The sequence below is a fragment of the Ciona intestinalis genome, chromosome 7 (assembly GCF_000224145.3).
Source record: "Ciona intestinalis chromosome 7, KH, whole genome shotgun sequence".
Taxonomy (NCBI): domain Eukaryota; kingdom Metazoa; phylum Chordata; class Ascidiacea; order Phlebobranchia; family Cionidae; genus Ciona; species Ciona intestinalis.
In genome coordinates this window covers 6075989-6097423 of record NC_020172.2, presented here as the reverse complement: position 1 = coordinate 6097423, position 21435 = coordinate 6075989, and the positions used below count along the sequence as shown (strand labels likewise).

At 39.3% G+C, this 21435-nt stretch overlaps 5 protein-coding genes across 7 annotated transcripts in view; 3 read left to right on the top strand and 2 right to left on the bottom strand.

The window, feature by feature from the left end:
• The first annotated feature begins 870 nt into the window (after positions 1–870).
• On the top strand, positions 871–5541 carry LOC100175765 (ankyrin repeat and SOCS box protein 2-like). Its single transcript, XM_002123732.5, has 14 exons — positions 871–1081; positions 1445–1598; positions 1655–1743; positions 1811–1975; positions 2083–2191; positions 2273–2431; positions 2672–2807; positions 3100–3274; positions 3551–3718; positions 3801–3906; positions 4112–4251; positions 4486–4594; positions 4834–4987; positions 5199–5541. The coding sequence occupies exons 1-14, from the start codon at positions 1023–1025 to the stop codon at positions 5342–5344; spliced, it is 1869 nt and encodes a 622-aa protein (XP_002123768.2). The 5' UTR covers positions 871–1022; the 3' UTR covers positions 5345–5541.
• Positions 5542–5790: 249 nt separating this feature from the next.
• On the top strand, positions 5791–11351 carry LOC100178079 (sperm-associated antigen 16 protein). Its single transcript, XM_002129234.3, has 16 exons — positions 5791–5911; positions 6205–6251; positions 6503–6604; positions 6728–6852; positions 7068–7136; positions 7203–7271; positions 7532–7639; positions 7960–8077; positions 8262–8444; positions 8497–8630; positions 8768–8911; positions 9249–9434; positions 9854–9980; positions 10230–10295; positions 10726–10852; positions 11117–11351. The coding sequence occupies exons 1-16, from the start codon at positions 5872–5874 to the stop codon at positions 11290–11292; spliced, it is 1821 nt and encodes a 606-aa protein (XP_002129270.3). The 5' UTR covers positions 5791–5871; the 3' UTR covers positions 11293–11351.
• On the bottom strand, positions 11079–16914 carry zf(cchc)-12 (zinc finger protein (CCHC)-12). Of its 2 annotated transcripts, XM_009860594.3 has the most exons (13): positions 16646–16914; positions 16121–16355; positions 15590–15699; positions 15158–15272; positions 14715–14932; positions 14440–14507; positions 13836–14032; positions 13410–13514; positions 12842–12989; positions 12502–12683; positions 12256–12362; positions 12019–12118; positions 11079–11693 (listed from the first exon to the last, which is right to left on the bottom strand). In XM_009860594.3, the coding sequence occupies exons 1-13, from the start codon at positions 16825–16827 to the stop codon at positions 11514–11516; spliced, it is 1947 nt and encodes a 648-aa protein (XP_009858896.1). In that variant the 5' UTR covers positions 16828–16914; the 3' UTR covers positions 11079–11513. The 2 variants fall into 2 exon arrangements, with proteins under 2 accessions (XP_009858896.1, NP_001123337.1); NM_001129865.1 differs by lacking the exons at positions 11079–11693; positions 12019–12118 and having other exon boundaries at positions 12355–12683; positions 16646–16882.
• A 564-nt stretch (positions 16915–17478) lies between these two features.
• Positions 17479–18444, top strand: LOC100182790 (UPF0449 protein C19orf25 homolog). 2 transcript variants are annotated; one of them, XM_026835312.1, is made up of 3 exons: positions 17479–17677; positions 17742–17812; positions 17933–18350. In XM_026835312.1, exons 1-3 carry the CDS (start codon positions 17539–17541, stop codon positions 18029–18031), a joined length of 309 nt encoding a protein of 102 aa, XP_026691113.1. In that variant the 5' UTR covers positions 17479–17538; the 3' UTR covers positions 18032–18350. The 2 variants fall into 2 exon arrangements, with proteins under 2 accessions (XP_026691113.1, XP_002129291.1); XM_002129255.4 differs by having other exon boundaries at positions 17493–17677; positions 18040–18444.
• A 138-nt stretch (positions 18445–18582) lies between these two features.
• LOC100185156 (peptidyl-prolyl cis-trans isomerase G) overlaps positions 18583–21435 on the bottom strand; it is a gene marked incomplete in the record, with an annotated part of 6636 nt that continues 3783 nt past the window's right edge. Inside the window, 6 exon segments of the mRNA XM_018812664.2 lie at positions 18583–18905; positions 19522–19667; positions 19876–19957; positions 20184–20375; positions 20592–20774; positions 21163–21261. Of these exon segments, the coding sequence (XP_018668209.2) occupies positions 18896–18905; positions 19522–19667; positions 19876–19957; positions 20184–20375; positions 20592–20774; positions 21163–21261 (712 nt within the window).

Here is a 21435-nt window from a genome sequence, read left to right as displayed (position 1 = left end):
TTGGACATTAAAATGGCAGATTTTGTAAAATGTTGCTTTTTTATTTCGTTTTTATGTTTTTTACCAAAATTAGAAAGATTTTTTTAATCGTCGTGTTTTGGAATTTGATGATACGGGTCAATCGTCTGTGTTTCGTCACAATTATTATTTCTCGTCACAATTAACATCTTAGATACCATGTTTACCAACACACGGAGGTATCGCGTTCTATTTCTGTCGCTTACTAATTATCACGTGATAATGCAACAGTGACGAAACAAAGACGACCTCTCACTTTGGCATTGTTACGTCATAACATGCTCTGTGTTTAGATCTGGAAGACAGTTCGTAACAAAGGAAACGAAAATCAGCGAAAGTTGGAATATATAAAGCGATGACGAGAATTTTAGTTAAAGCAATTTGAGGCTTGCAAAAGTTTAGTGCAGATTACGTTTATAGCCATGATTTTATTTTTATTCGTAGCTTATTTTAACGATTGTCGTTTTGCAGCTAATTCCCTTCACTTCGTTGTTTTAATTAATCTGACCTTGACAACAGAACTTATTTCTTCGATTACAATGACAATTATCGTATTAATTAACATAGGGAGGGAACGGAAAGACAATCGTTAAAACACGCTACGGAAAAAATAAATGAAAAAGCGTTTGGTTAAAAACGTGGCTGTTAAAGCTTGTAAGAAACAACTCACAGTGGGTTGCAAATATTTAAAATGAATTAAAACAGATTAAGATGTAATTGAAAGAAAAATTTGCGTAGAGACACGAGTCGTATAAAAAGAACAAACAAAGAAATATCTACCCAGCCTTGTACAGCGCAGATCAACGTAGGCCAGCGTAGATCAGCGTAGTTCAGCGTAGTTCAGCGTAGTTCAGCGTAGTTCAGCGTAGTTCAGCGTAGTTCAGCGTAGTTCAGCGTAGTTCAGCGTAAATATTTCTTTGTTTGTTGTTTTAACACTTTTTTGTTCAGCGAAAACCTGATTTATAAGTTCTCGATTTACATTGTTTAACTGATTGTTTGTAACAATGGACGACAATATTCGATTGTTTCCAATAACAATACAAGAGGAAGAAAGACAATTGAGGTTGTTTATAAGAAAAAATATGAAAATCAATAAAAAACAATCTCTCACAAAGTAACATACATGGTAACTCGTAAGCGAGCACGAGGTGTATAAAACAGAACACCCGTGTTATAACGACTGTTGTTGCCCCGCCACGCGAGGGTAAATAAGTTACATATGTGGTAACTTGTAAGCGTGCACGAGGTGTATGAAACAGAACACCCGTGTTATAACGACTGTCGTTGCCCTGCCATGTGAGGATAAATAAGTTGCATACGTGGTAACTTGTAAGTGGACAAGAGGTGTATGAAATAAACACCCGTGTTGTAATGACTGTCGCTGCCCCACCAAGGAAGAATAAATATGACACACCCATTCATTCAGGTTGGCTCTTCTGCAAAGTTTGGAGGAATCGCTAGGTGGCATAAGTGATGAGTCGGAAGATGGCGCTAGTGAAGATGAGTCTTCGCGTGGTGGCGGTAAAGATCAAACACGCAGCAGTCGCTCGACCGCGTACACGAGGTCCAACACAATAGGGGTAAATATGACGTAATAATCACATCATTATTCTGTTGTGACGTCACAAATACGTAGGTTGCGTCACCGAGTACGTCATACACGTACACTGATACGTCACCACAATCGATGTTACGTAGGTCGATGTCTATTGGAGGGGGTTCCCCGTAAGTAGGATGACGTCATATCATATGACGTATGCATGACGTATATAATTACCCGGATATTACGCAGGCCGCGACCGACGCTGAAAACCGATTGTTGCGAAGTGAAGAACGCGTTATTGGTACGTAACAAAGAATATATACAATGCCTTGTGACGTCATGGGGGCGTGTGACGTCACCTCTACACGCAGCCGTGCGAAAAGGTCACGATTATTGTTTGGAAGCTTTGCTCAAGTTAGTGGGCGTGTGAATGTAACTTGTTTATGCGGATATGTAACTAACTTTAAGGGTGATTGATTTTATTGATGTTATATTACGTCATATAATAATGACGTATTCAGGGCATTTCCCGATCTCGTGAATTCTACCAACACAAACGGGGAAACTCCCCTTTACTTAGCTGCAATCCACTCAAAGGTCAGAGCGGCGAAGAAACTTATTGAGTATGAGGTGGGTGAATGTGGAGTGCTATGAGAATGCGGGTGTATAATTCTGTAAATATTGCTGCATCAATGACTTAATAATACGAAGGCGGATCCTAACATTGGGCGGAACACTCTAGAGACACCACTGGTGGCTGCTGTGGATAATGACAACCGCGAGATGGCGCTGTGTCTCATTAAAGGTGGCGCTGACGTGAACAAATCATTGAACCGTGGATGGACGGCGTTGCACGAAGCTGTTTATAGAGTAAGTGGAACTTATACAACCCATATGTGTCCTTGGGCAAGACACTTAACGGCAATTGCTCCAACCCAGTGGTCACTAATGGGTTGTACAAATTATCAGCCATACATAAAAACAATCACCAACAAAGTTACATACGTGGTAACTCGTAAGCGGACAAGGTGTATAAAACAGAACACCCGTGTTATAACGACTGTCGTTGCCCCGCCATGCTTGAATAAATAAGTTACATTTAACCGACAGGGCCACACCCAAGTACTTGAATTACTTCTCGCAAAAGGGGGAAACCCTAACACGAGAGACGGGTTCGGGATCAGCCCCGTGTTCACTAGCGCCGCATGTGGTAGAAGTATCTGCCTTGAGATGTTACTTATAGCGGGTATATATGATTTCTATAACGTGACGTTGTATTAGTTTATGTATATGGAAAAGCGCTTTTGATAAAAACCGTTAATTCTATTATACCAACATTCCATCTGCCATATCCCTGATAATGCTTCACTGGGTGGCAAACGTAAGCTTGTTTTAATACAAGTTATGTATTTTACCAGAGATGTCTAATATTTTGTGATGACTAGTTACTGAAGTTTCCGTACCAGAAGAGCAATTTACTTTTACACCAAACTATCCCAGTAGCAACAACAACAAAACATAATTTATCTATCCGCTAGGTGGCGATCCTAACCTGTGCGCTAAAAGTAAATCGGCTTCACCCTTATACGAGGCCTGTAAGGAAGGTCATGTTGATTGCGTCATCAGGTTGTTACGTCATGGGGCGGATCCACATTTAGTCAACTGTGAAGGATTGTATCCGCTGCATATTGCCGCACATAAAGGATATATTGAGTAAGTTGACCTATAGTAACCTTTTATTCACCTCTAGTAACCCTTAACTTACGTTAACTGCATGCTGGGTTCAACAGCTAAACTAATGCTCTTTAATGGAAGAATGAATGCTGCTCATAATCTCGCGTGCTGATATGCTACTCGAGAAGATAAATAAAATTGATGTTATCAGTTCACTGTATGTTGGGTTTAGCAGCCGCACTATATTACTAATGTTTCTTTTACCTGTTTACCCAATGATTCATGCCATTAAGTGAGCCAGGACACCCTTTACAGGATCGTGGAAAGATTACTCCCGGTCACCGACCGCACGTTGGCGCAAGAGTGCGGGATGAGTCCGGTGCATTCAGCTGCTAAAGGAGACAACATAGAAATCTTAGAAATGCTTATCAAAGACGGATATGACGTCAACGTTAAACTGACCCGAGACAAAATAACCTACAGGTAACGACAGTCGTTATAATACCGGTGTCTGTTTATACCATGATTGGGTTTTGACGTAATAATCAAATGTATGACGTCACAGAGACCGACGACAAACGGCATTGTTCTTCGCTGTGTACAACGATTCGGAGGAAGCGACCGAAATCCTTCTGGAAGCTGGAGCCGAGACCGAACTTGATTATGTGAAGGTATTACCATTGTGTGCGAATGTTTACTTTATTGGACATTAAAAGACACTTAAGGGTTATTGTTCCAACCCAGTGGTCACTAATAGGTTATCGAAATTGTCAGCCATATAAAAAAAATAATCCAGAGAGTAACATTCGTGGTATCTTGTAAGTGTGCAACAGCCACGTTATAACAACCCCCCCCCCCCCCCCCCTTTCTTCACAGCCACTATTAGTAGCGGTGAGCCACAGCCAATACAACATGGCCGACCTCCTGATGACGTATGGTGCTGACGTCAACGCTTGCTTTAATGAAGATGGCGCCACTTTTCCCGCCACCGTCGCTTTTGCGCTTCGAGATTACAGGCATAGTGGTGTTTCATATGTTATCGATATGACTACGCAACTGTGTTATAATTATGCGGATCTGACCCTGATCTGCTGGCGCTAAAATCCTTACAATTTCATTTTGTTCTTTATTCGTCCACAATCGCCCCGCAAATATTTCCTATGATTTATATTTTATGCCGCGGCGACTCAGTGATCCCACGTGTGCGCTTTTTAACTTAAACTTATTGTTAAAACGAATGTTGAATCCAGGATGCTGAAACAAATTCTCGTGTCGGGTTGTGACGTCACAAAGTGTCTTTCCTGTCACATAGGTAACCGCGATCATTCGCGATTCGAAGAAAACGAACAAAGGAAATCGGTGAGTATAGCGTTTATGACGTCACAGTCGTTACGCAACGTAATAATGACGAAATAATTGGCATTTTAGCTGCAGTTGCCACCAGGCAAAGTTTACAAATCTAAGTTTTACAAGTGTCCATGAGGGACCGTATTAAACATATATTGTTTATATGCCAATAAGTCTTGCCAAACGGCAGACGAAACGCTGGTATATTAAAATTAACATTTTTAAACCATTTCACATTTTCTTTTGTTTAGTTTTGTTTTTACCTGACTGAGTCGCACAACGTTGGTTGGTGCGGAGACGCTGTTAGGTATTTATTGCAATTTACTGGATCGTTGAAACTATGTGATCGTATTATGGGGGTCGTGAGGGACGGAGATGAATGGGACGAGATACAACAGCTGACCGGTAAGTGGGGGGTGATGACGTCATGAACGGTGACGTCATCCGACGACGTGGTAAATTTGTATAATATAAGTTACATACGTAGTAACTTGTGAGCGCGGGCACGAGGTGTATGAAACAGAACACCCATGTTATAACAACTGTCGTTGCCCCGCCATAAATAAGTTACATTCATCCATTATTACGTCCATAATAACTATTGTTTAATCCCCAGAAACCCCACGTTCGCTCCTACATTTGTGCCGGTTAAAAATACGCCACCTACTGGGCACTAAAGCTGTAAGAGAGCAGCGTACCTTTGAGATACTTCCCCTGCCGCGACCACTAACGGATTATCTAACTTACTGTGACGTACAATGACCTCTACAATATAGCATTGTGACGTGTGAAACGCACCTGATTATGACGTAATAATACGGATTATGCAAAAATACCAGAACTGAAATATTTTCTTGCATTCTGACCACGTGACAGAACGTTGTATTTTTATTGGACAGAAATTTCTTGCGTAGCAATCACGTTTTGTTTTATACAATAAACGAGTTCTCGAACTATTATTACGTCATAGTGCAGATGACAGAAACTCACAAATAACGCGCTTTAGAAATATTTTAAGGGCTTAAAATCGCTTAATTCGCAAAGTAAGACTCGTTTTAGGAGTTTTATAAATTAGAAAACCTGATCTTAAATCAAATTATAGATTTTAAAACAAGAACTTGACTGACTTTGTTTCTGGGTCCATCCACTTGTCCCCAAATATCCTAAAGAGCTCCACCATGCGGTTGTCTAGTTGTCCATGGCAACGTGACGCAACAGAAGAAACGCTTCGTTTGTTTTGTTTCTGTTGTGACGTGAATTCTGGAATTTTACAAAGAATAAAGTTAATTATGACGTCAGAAGCTGAAGATGGACCGTTTTTTCTTGAAAGTAAATTAATTGTTGTTGTTGTAATAAATATATTATGGTAGTCTGTGTCACTGTGTGTAGAAAATATGTTACTTTACTCCTAAATTATAACATGTTTATACTCTGGATGGGAAACCAAGGGGTTTAGTACACGGGTGTTGCATACCATACATGGTGGCTTCATACACCTCATGCTTGCTGTTGAGTTGTAACACGGGTGTTGCACACCATACATGGTGGCTTCATACACCTCATGCTCACTGTCAAATCCTAACACACACACTAATCGATTACAATAATGTTATTTTTTACAGAAGTTTCCGTTCTTGGGGATTCTGATGATGAATATCAATATGAAGAGGTTTGTTGAAAGTTGTGGTTTTTAAATTTACAACTCTGTAGGTTTGCACAGCAGAACCGATTTCACAACATTTTGTTATGCTGGCTAAACAACTTAATATCGAACCAAATCTGTGTCAATGTTATTATAGTTTTTTTAAGTTTTAACGTAGCTAAAAACTGAACATTTAAAAAATATTGAGTTTGATTAAATAGCCCGCATTAAACCTTACTTTTTTCAATGTATTTCCTAACCCCAGTATTTGGTCCCAGGTCCCTGTGGACGACCTGAGCGTTGGCTCTACTGATCATCTTGATGGCTTTGATAAAACGATTCTTTCAATCGAGGAATCAAAACAAGATGAAAAAGCTGCCGTGAGTTTTTTGAAAAATCACCCACAAAGTTACAAACATGGTAACTCGTAAGCGGGCATTAGGTGTATGAACATCCGTGTTACATCTTTGAATAATACTTACCAAACCATTATGACATCACAGATCCGCGTAGAGGGCCCTCCAGTGGCCTCGTTGATCCACCGCCCCGAAGTGATCGATGATTTCGTCCGAAACTTTTTGCTTCGAATGGGAATGAAGAGAACGCTTCAAAGTTTCCAAACAGAATGGTTGGTTGGGATGTTTAATGTTTGCATCAGCTGTAAATAATAACATACATAAATTTCGTAACATAAATTTCGAATACGATAGCGAAGATAAAATTAATGAAACAACAAAGAGAAGGAAATAAGTAGCAAAACAACAGTTGCATTCTGTCAAAAATAATTCACAGGGTTTTTTGTTTTGTCGAAAAGTTTTATAATTGTTGTTTATGACATCACAGGTACGAGATGCAACAGAAGGGGTTGCTCGGCAACGAGGATATTGGGGTCGTGCCGGATGCTTATTGCAGGTGTGATGTCATAATGTGATGATGTCATAATATTGATGATGTCATAACACTATAATGCATACACAGGAACCAGACACTAGGGGACGAGGTGAAAAGATTGAAATCAGAGTTACAGAAATACATGACGGCTGCAAGGTGAGTATCCCATCTTACCCCTAATAATAGGCACCAAACCTGGGGTGGCAGGGTGTGCAGGCCAACCCCGGAATTTTCTACATTGCATTAATCAGTGAACATTACAACCGATAAGTTAGATTTGTTTCACAGGATTGTGTGTCCAACTATCCCTGCCTCCCCTGTGTTTATATAAGATTAGCGCATGTGCCCAAATAACCCCAACCCACCCCCATTGTTACCCCCATTAACCGCCAGCCACCCCTTACTTACTCCCACAGCAAAGCCAAGGACACTCACGTCAAGTTGCAGAAAGAACGAGATTTCCACCGAATCAACCACAAGAGGGCAGTGCAGGAAAAGAATCGACTAATTACCGATATAAAGAGGTTTGTGATGTCATAAGTAACCCTATGATGTCATAACTGACCCCGTGATGTCATAAGGGACCCCTGTGTTGTAACAATACATTGATAAATATTTTCAATTCTTAATCACAGAAACTGATAAATAAGCAATTCTTAATCACAGAAACTTTTTTATAAATTAGTGACGCAGTTTAACTGACTTTACTTTCCGCACCTTTTATCCCATAGCGTGTTTAACGACTGTTGTTTTGCTGTTTTTTTAATAATATGATCTTTTTGTTTATTGTTTTGAATAAATAATAATTTTGTTGCAATACATTAACACAGAAACGTCCTCCCAGGTTAAAGAAACATTACAATTCATACGAACCAACGTTGAGGGAACTTAAACATAAATACGAGCTCGCTATGAAAGAGAAGATGTTGACCAAGCTGGAGAGGGATCGCGCTGTGGGGCAGGTGGGTGTGGCTGGGGTGTGGTGGGGGTGTGTCAAGTGGGTTGGGGTCGTGTGGTGGGTGTGGCAAGTGGGTGGGGGGGCGTGTATGAGGGGGTCCTTATTACCTGAATAAATGCCCCGAGACTAAACTGTTATGTCATAATGTGCCATGTCACTTAATAATCAGCTAATTATGACATCACAAGGTGACTGGGTTACAAGCTACTTTGCGGAATTTAGAAACGGGTAAGGAGGTTATGCTGCCCCCGGTGTCGGGGTATCGCGCGCAACGATCGGCGAACCGTGGTGGTCCGACACAATCAGCATTGCGCGAAGCTCGGGGGAGTGTAGAGAACAAACGGGAACAGCCGAAAACATCGAACACTCAAGTAAGTGGATCTTACATCTGGTGTGGTTCACCCCCTAACCATATATATACAGGATAGTGAGTTCCCCACAGACTCGAGGGTCAACCCATATTTAACCCACGCCAAGGGACCCCCAACCCACTTAACAAGGACGGGGGGTTTCAGGCAAACGGGGTCAATCAGGGGTCATGACCTTGCAATTAGCAGGTAAATGTAATTTATTATTATATATCTGATTTAATTTTTTTTAATTATTGTTTTTATTATTTTTTTCTAAAAATTCGAAAAAAAATTTTTATATGTTTTTAAAATATCTAAAAATGCATCTCCCTTGTTCCCTCTAGTGTCTCGTTACACCCTCGTAAACAGATCGCGGTAACAACATCTGACGACCACCAGTGGAAGATGTGGGCGGTACCTAGTGGTGATATTATTATGACGGGGGAGGGACACACAGACTGGATATCCGACTCGGATTTCCACCCAAGGTGATGCATGGTGAAGTTGGGATGATAAATAGTGGCCAGTGTTAGAACTATAATATTTTTAAATCACTAGGTTTGACGTTTGACGTATTTTAAGGCATGACTTGGGTAGAAACACAAAATAGGCCGAGATATATTATCAGCCAAACATTAAAAATGTTAAATTAATCCTTTTAAAAAAGCTCAGATAAACTAATTGGTGATCAGATAAAACAACGAACACGTGCCAATGTTATGATTGTTTGAGCTCTTTCTTAAACATTTATTTTAACAAACATTTTTTTAAACCTGATTAATATTTTTACAAAATATTTAACAAACACTTACCACTGCCCCCCAGTGGAGCGCAGCTAGCGACCTCTAGTGGTGACGCTTGCGTCAAAGTTTGGGATTTCTCGAAAGCTTCGTGCGTGCTCACCTTGCCCGACCACACCCATGCAGTGTGGGGGGTGTCGTGGCACTCGTGTGGCGACTTCCTGGCTTCTTGTTCCATGGATAATACATCAAAGATATGGGATGTGCACAGGTATGTTTCATTCAATACAATGTGTACAAGGTATAACTGAATTTCTATAAATTGAAACAGTTCATCGCCAAATTGGTTGCAATGTTTCATTTACTTTGTTTAAAGAAGTCATTGTCATTTATAATGTAAAACTCATGATTAATTATCAAATAATAAATTGATTAAAAAAGATGGAAGAAGTAAATGAATAAGTTATATCAACTCAATACAAGTTGTACATAGGTTAAGCTAAATTCGTATAAATTTAATCATTTCAAAAATACAAACAGAATATTAACATACAAACATAGAAATTGTAGAGACTTTTTACAAACATAGATACCTTATATAAACTTACATACTTAACAAAAACATAGAAACAAACAGACATTCTAAAAATATATAAATTTCAATTATTCATGTAAACCTTGCATTTCCAGTGAAAGGTGTCGTTCCACGCTTCGCGGACACGCAGATTCTGTCAACAGTATTCAGTTTCTACATTTCGCGAACACCCTACTAACAGCATCGGCCGATAAAACTTTGTCATTATGGGATGCTCGTACCGTGAGTGGTTGATATGGTTACTTAATATATGTGATATCTGAACATTGGGGTGTATATGTCCTTAGGCAAGATACCAAACGGCAGTTGCTCCAACCCAGTGGTCACTAATGGGTCGTATAAATTATTAGCTATACATAAAAAAAATCACCCACAAAGTTACATACGTGGTAACTTGAAAAGTAACTTTCATTCATTCATTTAAAGCAACAAGTTCCAATAAATCTGTTAGACATTATTTGACCTACGCAGGGACTTTGTGCACAAACATTCTACGGCCATCTTCACTCCGTCAACAATGCCGTATTTAACCTTAAGGTAACTAGACGTAGGTTGACTGTTTCACAACTAATAGTGTGGTTTCATAGAAAAAGTAGTCTAACTAGCTGTGTTTATAAAAGTTAGGGGTTTACGTAAAGCTAATCAAGGCAAAACCTGGGGTGGCAGGGGTGGGCAGACCAACCTCTAATTTTCTGCACTACATTTATCAGTAAACATTACAATAAGTTAGATTTGTTTCACAGGATTGTGTGTCTAACTATCCCTGCCTCCCCTGTGTTTAAGCTCGGCACTCCTTTATTGTGATTCCTATAATTATCTAGTTAAACTTTTTTAGATTTTTACGTATTTAACCTTTAAAGTACTTTATCGATGCTCTTTTTACCTAATTAATAAATTACCTTGTAGTAGCTTAGCTTAAATAAAGAACCTGTATATTTAATTCTACACCACTACCCATCACACACAGGGTGATACCATCGGATCGTGCGACAGTTACGGGACGGTCAAGTTTTGGGACGTGCGCCATGTTGCCCCGATGATCACCGTGGATGTGGGACCTCACCCCGCTAATAGGGTCGCGTTTGACCCATCAGGTAAGAGGGGGTCCTAATCTATATGGGTGGGGTAATTGTCAAGGACCTGGGGTTTAGGGCAGAGTTGGCCCATTACCCCAACACCCAGGGTGCTATAACATATTAGTGACTACTGGGTTGGAGCAATGTTCTTTAAGTGTCAATGTCTACAATGGTAGCAGTGTCCAGCCTGGTATTCTATTGGTGAGCCCATTACCCTAACGTACAAAACACAACATTGATTTAATTCAAATTTCATCAAAATTTAATTAAAAACATTTGCAGGCCACCTCCTGGCCGTTGCTAGTAACGACGGAACGATAAAGATGGTTGAAGTTGGTACGAGTGATGTCACAATGCTAGCGGGTCACGACGACGCTGTGCAAGCCGTGACCTTTGACATCGGGGGTCAATTTATGTTAAGCGGGGGGTCAGATGGGAGTATGCGAGTTTGGTCGTAATTGTCGTTATTTTAGTAAAAATATGATATCTATTGTTTGTAATAAAAGGTTTAAGCTGATAAAGTGTTTCCAGTGAAAATGTTTCAACAGTGTTTCCAGTGAATAAATAGTAAACCAAGCAGTGTTTCAGGATCAAAAACCAAGCAGTGTTTCCAAGTGAAAACCATAAAACGGTAGTGTTTCCAGATAAGTGAAAAACCAGTAGTGTTTCCAGATGCGTTTCACTTAGAAATAAACTTAGCCATTGGGTCGTCAGCATCTTGCTTCTTCATCATATAAGCTTCCATTTCATCCTTGGTTGGTTCCCTGATATCAGCCATGCTATTGTATGGACGATCACGTTCATCCAACTTCATTATTTCATTCACTCTTTTCACGCGCTGCTTCTCTTTGTCAACAGCCTGTGTGATTACGAAACTTTTACTTTCCGCTTTTCGGTTCTGGGCTAACTTAAAAAACATTTGACAAAAATAATGCAAAATATGAGTGTTTCTCAAAATGTGCGGATTTAGAAATAAAGGGAAAAGTAACGACTGTGATGTCATAATAATAACTTTTACTTTTCCCCACGCTTACAAAATCGAAGAGTAAGAAATAGCGACTCAAATGTCTCAAACATTCAATCGATTAGCCCACAATGCCGCACTTTGTGTTTCAGACACTATTTAATGAAAACCAATCAAAACTACTTCAACAATCTAGTCCATAATTAGTCAAACATCCGACCTGTTTCAACCTTCGTTCCTTCTCAAGTTTCTCTTGTTCCGCTTCACCGAGCATCTTCTTTCGTATTTTTTGTTCCGGTGGTGCGTCAGAATCCGAGTCACTGCATTATGACATCATAACTACATAGGCTGTGGTGTGTAGGGCTGGTATGCCTTACTTTAGATGAGAGGGAAAGGGTTCAAGGCTGGATGCCGCTACTATTGGTGTGAATATTTACCACACAATAAGTAAACAAACCTGCTTGATGAACTTCTCTTTTTTTGCTTTCTTCTCTTTTTCTTCTTCTCTCTCTTTTTTCTTCTCTTTTTTTCCTTCATGTCTTCTTTTAATTTCTCTCTATGTTGCTGTAAACAAACCATACAATAATCCCAAGGTAACTAAATAAACACAGAAACTGCAAAACATTATGAAACTCAACGAAGGATGAATGTAAAACAGTTGAGATGACCTCAGGGACAATCCCACCACAATCATCACACTAACCTGTAGAAGAGACTTTGGTTGATCCTCTTCCCCACTTGTCCCCTCCTCACCCTCCATATCGTCACCCCTGTCACCCCCGTCACCCTCGCTACCCCCACCACCATCTTCCTGGACCTTGTGCTCAATGCCGAGCGCTTTCGTCCACGCTGAATGTTTCTTCTCCAATTTCTCCAACTTTGTTTCTAAAATTAAATAAAATAAACTTTAAAATTCAATAACAAATCAAGATTTTTTTCAAACTTAAAAAAAAACATATTAAAATTTCCCAACTTAAACACCGGTTTTGTAACTTAATTTCATAACTATGACATCACAATTAACGTAAGACATCACAATTCACCTTTCTTATTCTCATTGTTAGTAGTTAATGGTATTTCTATCTTCTTCGTAGCCTTCCCCGCTTCTCCCGTGCAATAACTTTGTTTAACAGTTGAGTGACAACACGCGTAGCCCCAAACACCAGCTTGCCAGTATGATCCCCATACGTGCTGTAATATATCGGGTAATGTTAGAGGCGGTATCACAGAGTCTGTTGTAATGTGTATCTACTGTGGAGGTGTTATCTTTGAAACAGGGTTGCATAACTTGCATGATAATTTTAGCTTGGGGTGCTAAACAACTTCACCCAAGATTTTGTTAGGAATGAATTTATCGTGCTGTGATAAATGATAATGTATATTAGGTGTAAGGGAGGGGATGTTACCCAACATATATTATTGCCTGCATAGCTGTATCAAGGGTGTCTAGAGTTACATATCAATCCAGATATTTAAACACGGGTGACATTATACGTTCTACCACCCCAGTTTTAATTGTTAATAAATTTTACCCAAGATTTTGTTATAAATTAAAAACATTACGATAATGAATATTAACAAAATGGGTGAATCCCCTGATTAAATACTTACAGTATGGTTATTAACATAAACATCTTCAATATATTTAGACTTAGTTTTCGCTTTCTCTTGCCCTTTGATGACGTTTCCTTGTCGCGAGTATTCAACGTAATCTTCCTATAATAGAAATCATATATTAGAATCATATTATTATTGTAGCGCATTGTAACCGAAAGATACCGGGCTCGATGCTCGATATTAAAAGGCACATGTGTCCTTTGGCAAGACACTTAACAGACATTACTCCAACCCAGTGGTCACTAATGGGTTGTAGCACCCTGGGTGTTGGGGTAACGTGCCAACTCTGACCTAAATCCGAGTCACAGTCCCTCGTCCACTTAAAACAAAATCCCTCAAATACCAACCACTATCACCTCATTACCCACAGATATCTAACGCTTACATACACATTATAGAGACACCACAACCCCCACTTACAGTTTGTGCGAGCAACAATTCCTTGGGAGGTGCATCGAGATGTTCCAACCCCCCGTACTTAGCCAGGATTGATTGTTGTTCGTCTTTCTTGAACTCATCCTTCCTCACATGGAACGACTTCTGTAGCATCTCCAACCTCGTGGGGTCGGCTTGTAGATGAACTTCGACCCCTCGATCTCCCGCCTCCCATGCGAACACTAGGGGGGGGAGAGAGAGTGTTGTCATGGTTATAGGTGTAAAAATAATAAAAAAAAATTATTTCAGGATAAATTTTAGGGATTTCGAGTGCAGCGACCTTTTTCTATATAGGCAAAAAAAAAATTAATAGAAATACTAGAAGAAGCAATATATCAATGGCTCATCTGGTATAAAAAACGTATAGTGTATTCCCAACGTTTCGTCTGCCATACGGCGAGACTTCATCAATCATTCCCTGATGATTGTCACAAAAATTTGACATAATAAACTAACTTTTAAAACAAGGGGTGACGTCATGTGTTTTATATTTGTATTTTACTAATAATTTAAAAAAACTTCAGCAATACAAGTACCAAAGCATTATAACCAAACAATAATTGTTACATCATAGAAATCTTATACTTACTTTGCGTGCGAGCCATCGCGTGTGTATCGCCCGTGTGTCGGACAAAGTTATCGCCAGCGAAGTCACCCCTGTATTAAACAAAGGGGGTTATAACTTATACCATTGATCACAATAACAAAGGTCATTTTGAATTAAAAGAACGAAGAGATTGGAATTACCAGCAAAACGAACAAAACACATTAAGTATAAACCAACCAACACGATTACTCACTCAACCTATAGATAGCAACAAATACAAATGTAACAAAACTATATATTTTATATCCGGCACTCACTCAGCCGCAGCCTTTCCACTCCCCTCGTAAGGATTCTCCCTCATCGACCTTGTCTTCGGGTCGTAGTAAGCAGAGTTCGGGTTCAAATTACGTAAATATTTCGCGGTATCCTCCCTGATCCTCAAGTTACGGACCGTGATCCTTTGTTTGCTGTCGAAGTTTGTCCCCGGCATGCTCGCTGCGTCAGCGTATTTGTCCTCGTCGTCTGACCCTCCTTCCTGTGTGATGTCATAATGGATATCAGTGATGTCATAATGGGCATCAGTGATGTCACAACCGTAGGCATACACAGTACTCAGCGCAAAATACACCGGCACATTCATGCAGAGTAAAGTTTTACAAAAATTTGGAAAATCGATAAAAAACGACATACATAAAGAAGAAACGTTGGCAGGCAACAAATAACTTGAAAGAATTAATATTTAAACAAACATCATGTAAACCTCCATCTTCCCACTAATAAGTTCTTCTTGTAATTTCTTGGCTTTCACCGTTTGTTTTGCGATTTCTATCTTTTTATATTCCTCGATGACCTCCTTGTGTTGGTTCGGATTGTATCTATGATGTCATAATAAACATTGTTTAATAAACTATTGAATTTTGGATCATTGTGATGCCAATAGTTATCCATTTTTGAAAATATCCCCTTTATTGACAGCATAAAACATTCCAGCGAAGTCATTGGCATATGCATTGCAACCATAAGATACTGGTTTACTGCTACCATTGTAACCAGTGGTCACTATTTGATTGTAGCATCCTGATTTTGGGGTGTTAGGGTAATGGGCCAACTATTGCCTAAATCTCAGACCCCTTTGGCCCCCACACCACCGCCAACTATGACCTCACCCTAACCCCACCCCACCCCAACTCACCCGTTCCATCGATCCCTCTTCCCATCAAAATCGAGGTTAAGATCCGGTTGTAAATGTTCGTCGGGTGCAATTCCTTCCCCTGTGTATTTTGCTCCAACCCTACGCGGACGCTGTGGTTGGAGGGGATGTTAACACATATGTGCAAGCTATTTACATGGTAGGGCCTATATATAATACAAGTCGTACTTTGGCCCGCCATCTGTGGCTGCTGTGTGCATAATGTACACGAGAACTTTATTCGATACAATGTGCATTGTGTTTAATGAATATAAACAGAAACAGACTTATGTAATGATATTCATCCATTAAATACCAGTAGATTCGTTTTTTTTATTAAAAAATTGGCCAAACTTTTATAAACACAGGGGAGGCAGGGATAGTTAGACACACAATCCTGTGAAACAAATCTAACTTATTGGTTGTAATGTTTACTGATTAATACAGTGCAGAATAGAAGGATTTGCCCGCCTACCCTGCCGCCCCAGGTTTGGCAGCTATGACCTCATATACACCAATTATGACATCACAAACCTCTAAACAATCCCTCTTCTTATGCGTCATCGCTCCACAATTTGCGCACGCCCCTTTTCTGAACTTAGTAGCGATTGGTTTGTCAGCGACCCCCCTTCGATACCAATCGTTCATTTTATTGAACTCCACTTGTTTCTCGGGTTGGCATCGCTGGTGTTTGAGGGAGGCGCGCTGGGAGGGGTCGACGTACCAGGGGACCGTGGATATATATTGTGGTATATGGGGGTTGATGTCTCTGGGAGGAATGGGTTGTTAGAAACAAGATGCGTGTGCTATATATGGAAGGTCATACAGTGAGACGCTTTAACTGGATTTAGACCAGAGTTGCCTAGAAACGATAGTAGTTATAACACGGGTGTTCTGTTTCATACACCTCATGCCCGTTTGCAAATTACCATGTATGTAACTTTGTGAGTAATTGTTGCAAATTACATTCATCCACACAAGAAACAGAACACTTGTGTTATAACAACTGTTGTTGCCTCACAATGTGAAGACAAATAAACCATTCCCCCCCCCACTCACTTTCCCTCCTCATCCACCTCCGCAGGAGCGTTCCCCAACTTCCTTGCTTCCTCCAGCTCCTTCTTCTTCCTCCATTCCTCCCGAGATTGTTTCTTTGGTTCCTCCTCTCTCCTCTTCTCACGTTCCGCATCACTGAGCGGGACAGCCACATCACGGCTCAATGGTTGCGTGGCAGAAATCATCTTGATCGTATGACGAGATTCAAATCATATTATTTGGATGTTTAAAGAAACAGATAACTCTGAGTATATGAAGACAAATACTTAATTATGAACTGTAAAATAAACTGTAAAGTATCTAAATGTTTAAATATCATCACTGCCTAAATACTGTTATATTTATGACAAATTAAAACTATATTTATAGATTATTCAAAGCTATGGTTAACTCTATAGTTACATTGAGCAAAATATTTAAATATATTCAATCAATGATCCCTGATCATCACACTTATCCACTAGTGAAGCAAATATACTGTTCTATTAGTTAACTCCTAACACATTTCATACGTTTTGTTATCTTGTTAACCCTATTTATTCATTGGTATTCCACAACAGAATGAACTGATATTTCCAATATCACAAATCAGCATATACGGATTACATGACTTCCAACAAAAACAAACAAACCATCATCAAAACTAAGCTGGGAAGCTAACTGTGTTCAGATGTTGTTGTGTCTGAAGTTTAATAAACTTTGAAATCTGAATACGATCTCAAATATAAAGTAAATAAAAAGATAAAACAAACTTTAAACATCTCAAAACAAACAAATTTTCGGTAATGTGTAAAATTTTATAACATTTCTATTTACGTTTCACACCTGACTGATTTTACTCATGACATAGAAATCACATAAACAAAATATTTTACGTTGTTTATGTCAAAGTCGAGATGTTACGTAAAAATGACGTCAAACAACTTGCGGTTCGTCCGCCACCCCCCACTCTAGAAGAAATAATTGAAGACGTCACAAACGCAAAAGATGACGATTTCGCGTTTGTGTCGATGGCAGATGACGTCACCGAAGAAGGTATGACGTAGCCAGTGTTTCTCTTTCCCAGTGTTGCACATAATAATTATATGTTTCTATACAGAGTTTATTGACGCCAAAGAGGATTCAGATGAAAATGTTGAAATAATGAAAATTGAAGAAAGATATAACGAGGTAGTTTACATTAGAATTTTAATAACTTTTTTTATTTCATTTGTCCGTCCAAAAGTTTACTTTTTTATGATTTTTTCTTTTTTTAAATACAATATCATCAATATATACTTTATACAATAGTTCGATCAAGTTAATTCGATTATAAAGGAATCAGAAGCAAAAGTTTCGGAAGCCATGCGATATATGCCAACTTTAATGATATCACAATACCATTTATGACATCACAGGTGACCAAGTTTCTCTCGACCAATGAGGAACTTTCAGAAGGAAGTTCAGATTTACGAAAACTTTTCGAACAAATTTCGACCAGAGGGCAAATTCTTCGACAAAAAATTAATGAATTAAAATCAATGAAACAGATTAACGAGGACAATGCTTTATGATGTCATAATGCTGAATGTGCAATATTTACCTGTTTAAATAAAATTACCAATCTATTGTGATGTCATAATAGTCTCTTATTAAAAAGCTTAATTCTAAACAGCGATTGTTGGGATATATTCCACAACCTCCCTGAATAACATGCGTGTTATTGAACTAAAGTTCTTTAAATTATTTTACTTCTGCATGTCATAATGGTTGTTGTTTGGCTGTTACTTCGTTCTTATTGTGACTGTTGTTTTGATACAAGAATCGTCAACTTCATGAACAAACTATTTTGTTTTGCTACAAATTCCCTTCTTTCGTTCTTTAAATAACATGATTTTCGCTATCGTGTTTAAAGAGATAAATATCACGTTTCAACCCAAACAACAACAACGACACAAATATTAGTGAATGTTGTAATACATGTGAGCAGCTATACACACGCACCATAGAAATAACATGATTTTGTATCGAGGCAGTAACGATTGTGATTATGATGTCACAATGCCAACTAATCAATCACAATGACAATTAATTAATTTACACAATTTATAGATGATCTAAAAATATAAAACGCATAAAATACTTGTCCATCACACAACAGCACCGCAGATATATGAAATTGTGTAAAAAGATTTACAAAAAATAGAAATGTGATCATGATTTGCATAAAAAACTGGAAACACTGCGAAGTTTTCAACTGGAATCACTGGAACATCATCTGAAACTAAAGGGTTGTGATGTCATAATGGTGGTGTATGATGTCATAAATGGGTATTGTTATGTAATAAGAGCATAGGTGCCAAACCTGGAGTGGCAGGGTGGGCAGGTTAACCCTAATTTTCTGCACTGCAATAATCAGTAAACATTACAACCAATAAGTTTGGTGCCTATTATGATGAAACTATGGGTTGCTATGGACACTGTGACAACATTGAAATATTATTATGATATTTCTATGTTTTACCTTATATAACATTTCTATGAATCCAGTCAACGAATGTTTCCGAAACTGCCACATAGAAATAATATAAGCATAAATATTTCAAAATAATAATTCATGCAATTATTACGACTACTGATTATTATGTCACAATCACAGTGACCCTTAGTAACCCATGCGATTATTACATCATATTCATTGGCGTCAACTTTTTTATAAACACAGGGAGGCAGGGATAGTTAGACACACAATCCTGTGAAACAAATCTAACTTATTGGTTGTAATGTTTACTGATTAATGTAGTGTAGAAAATTAGGGTTGGCCTGCACACCCTGCCACCCCAGGTTTGGCGCCTATACCACATCATGCCAACCCCCAGCCACCAGCGCACCACACTCACCGATTCTTCGCTGCCTTCTTGTTGTTTTCTTTCAAGTCTCTCATCCAGTCATTATTACCCCGGGGATTCCCCCCTGGGTGCTTCCTACCAGGTGGGGGATTCCCCTTAGCCATCAACTTGCTCGGAAACATTTGTTTACGTTGAGGCTGCAAAGAAAACTGAGGTTTAAGGGGTGTTCACCAATGTTTTGTTTTTTACAACCTATGTCCCCTTACATTGGGAGTTATTTGACATTTATCCAGAACTTGTTTTAACGACTGTTGTTTCGCAGCTAATTCCTTTCTCTTTGTTGTTTTAATTAATTTATTCTTCCCTATCGTATTGGAAGAGACAAAGACAACCATTACCACCCACCTGTTCAAAGTCGCTATTATAAGACGTGGCTTTCCGCACATCGCGCTCGTACTCGTTGATGTCGAACTCTCGACGCTTATCTCTACATAGATATCATATATTAAATTTATCCTTAGATATCATATATTAAATTTATGTATAGGCACCAAACCTGGGGTGGCAGGGTGGGCAGGCCAACCCTGGAATTTTCCACACTGCATTAATTAGTAAACATTACAACCAATGTATTAATTAAAGAATTAAGTTCGATGGTCATTGTATCCTTGCGAATATAACGTCCCCAAAATCAACAAACAAAGAAATCTTACTTCCAGCGAGGGTCGTTCACCCATGCGCGACGCGTCACATGATCATCATCATTGGCACGACGACGACGAAACTCTTCAACCCAATCGGGTTCGTCGGAACGTGGGTCACGAGAACGGGGGTAGGGGGGTTCCCTGCGTGGGTAAGGGGGATCCTCGGGGTGGTGTTTGTACGGGCTTACCGCTCGATGGTAGCTGAGCAGGGGATATTGTTAACTTCATATTAGTTACTTGAATATGTATTGTATATGCTGCTCAGTATATTGTACGAGTTGTTTTGTATTTTATTTTATTTTTCACTTTTTGTATTTTATTTTATTTTTCACTTAAAACTTAGAATATCCGCGTTGTAACGACAGTCGATGGTTCGGCGTGCAAGCACCTCACCCATATATAATATTAAACACTCACATATCACGCTGTGATTTCCTTGCCCGCTCATCGCGATCAAGTTCCCTCTCACGTGATCGTTCACGAGGTTCAATTTCACGATCACGTGATCGCGACCTCCCTCTTCTTCGTGATGGACTCCCGTGATCACGCCGATCATGATCGTCACGTGATCGACCATGAGAACGACCTCGACGATCATCCCTGCTGGTGAACGACATTTATACAATATTACCTCATCCTTATATAATGGTGAGGAGATAAACAAGCCAACTAACATTTGTTACACATGTTCAAAATTAGATAAATTCTGCGAATCTGACCCTGATCTGGTGCTGATATGGTTGAACGATTCTTGTATAGTAAAATACAGTAATGATCTGGTGCTATGAAAACGTAACAGACAAAAATCAAGTCCAACCACTAGTTATTAATAGAGATATATATTTCGCCTAAATGGCATCGTCAGTCTTTAAAGTCTCTCATTCAAATAAAATGATTAAAATTAGATTCTTTTTATTTACAATCTTTTATCCCCTTTTTTCCAAAAAAGAATGGGTCCAATCCCCAACCACGCCCCCACCACACCCACCTCCTCTCTCTCCTCCCACTCCCATCACTCTCCTCCTTCCTCCCGGTAACCGTGGAAGATGAAAGGACCGATGTCCGACTGCTTTCAACCGGGGATGCTCTGTATGTATAATAACATTGTACGAGTTGACCCATTACCCAAACACTCAGGTTGCTGCAACCCATTAGTTACCACTGGGTTGGAGTAATTGCTGTTAAGTGTCTTGCCCAAGGACACATGTGCCTACCAGTGTCGAGCATTGAACCCGATATCCTCATGGGGTTTGTATAAGTA

Excerpts from the sequence above, each read along its gene's own strand:
- LOC100182790 (XM_002129255.4), top strand. The coding sequence starts at position 17,539 with ATGTTACGTAAAAATGACGTCAAACAACTTGCGGTTCGTCCGCCACCC. Across the intron at positions 17,678-17,741 it reads AGATGACGTCACCGAAGAAG|AGTTTATTGACGCCAAAGAG; the intron begins GTATGACGTAGC and ends GTTTCTATACAG. Across the intron at positions 17,813-18,039 it reads TTGAAGAAAGATATAACGAG|GTGACCAAGTTTCTCTCGAC; the intron begins GTAGTTTACATT and ends ATGACATCACAG.
- LOC100178079 (XM_002129234.3), top strand. The coding sequence starts at position 5,872 with ATGACGTCAGAAGCTGAAGATGGACCGTTTTTTCTTGAAA. Across the intron at positions 9,435-9,853 it reads AAGATATGGGATGTGCACAG|TGAAAGGTGTCGTTCCACGC; the intron begins GTATGTTTCATT and ends TTGCATTTCCAG. Across the intron at positions 10,853-11,116 it reads GGTCGCGTTTGACCCATCAG|GCCACCTCCTGGCCGTTGCT; the intron begins GTAAGAGGGGGT and ends AAACATTTGCAG.
- LOC100175765 (XM_002123732.5), top strand. The coding sequence starts at position 1,023 with ATGGACGACAATATTCGATTGTTTCCAATAACAATACAAGAGGAAGAA. Across the intron at positions 1,082-1,444 it reads GAGGAAGAAAGACAATTGAG|GTTGGCTCTTCTGCAAAGTT; the intron begins GTTGTTTATAAG and ends CCATTCATTCAG. Across the intron at positions 1,599-1,654 it reads CGAGGTCCAACACAATAGGG|GTTGCGTCACCGAGTACGTC; the intron begins GTAAATATGACG and ends ACAAATACGTAG.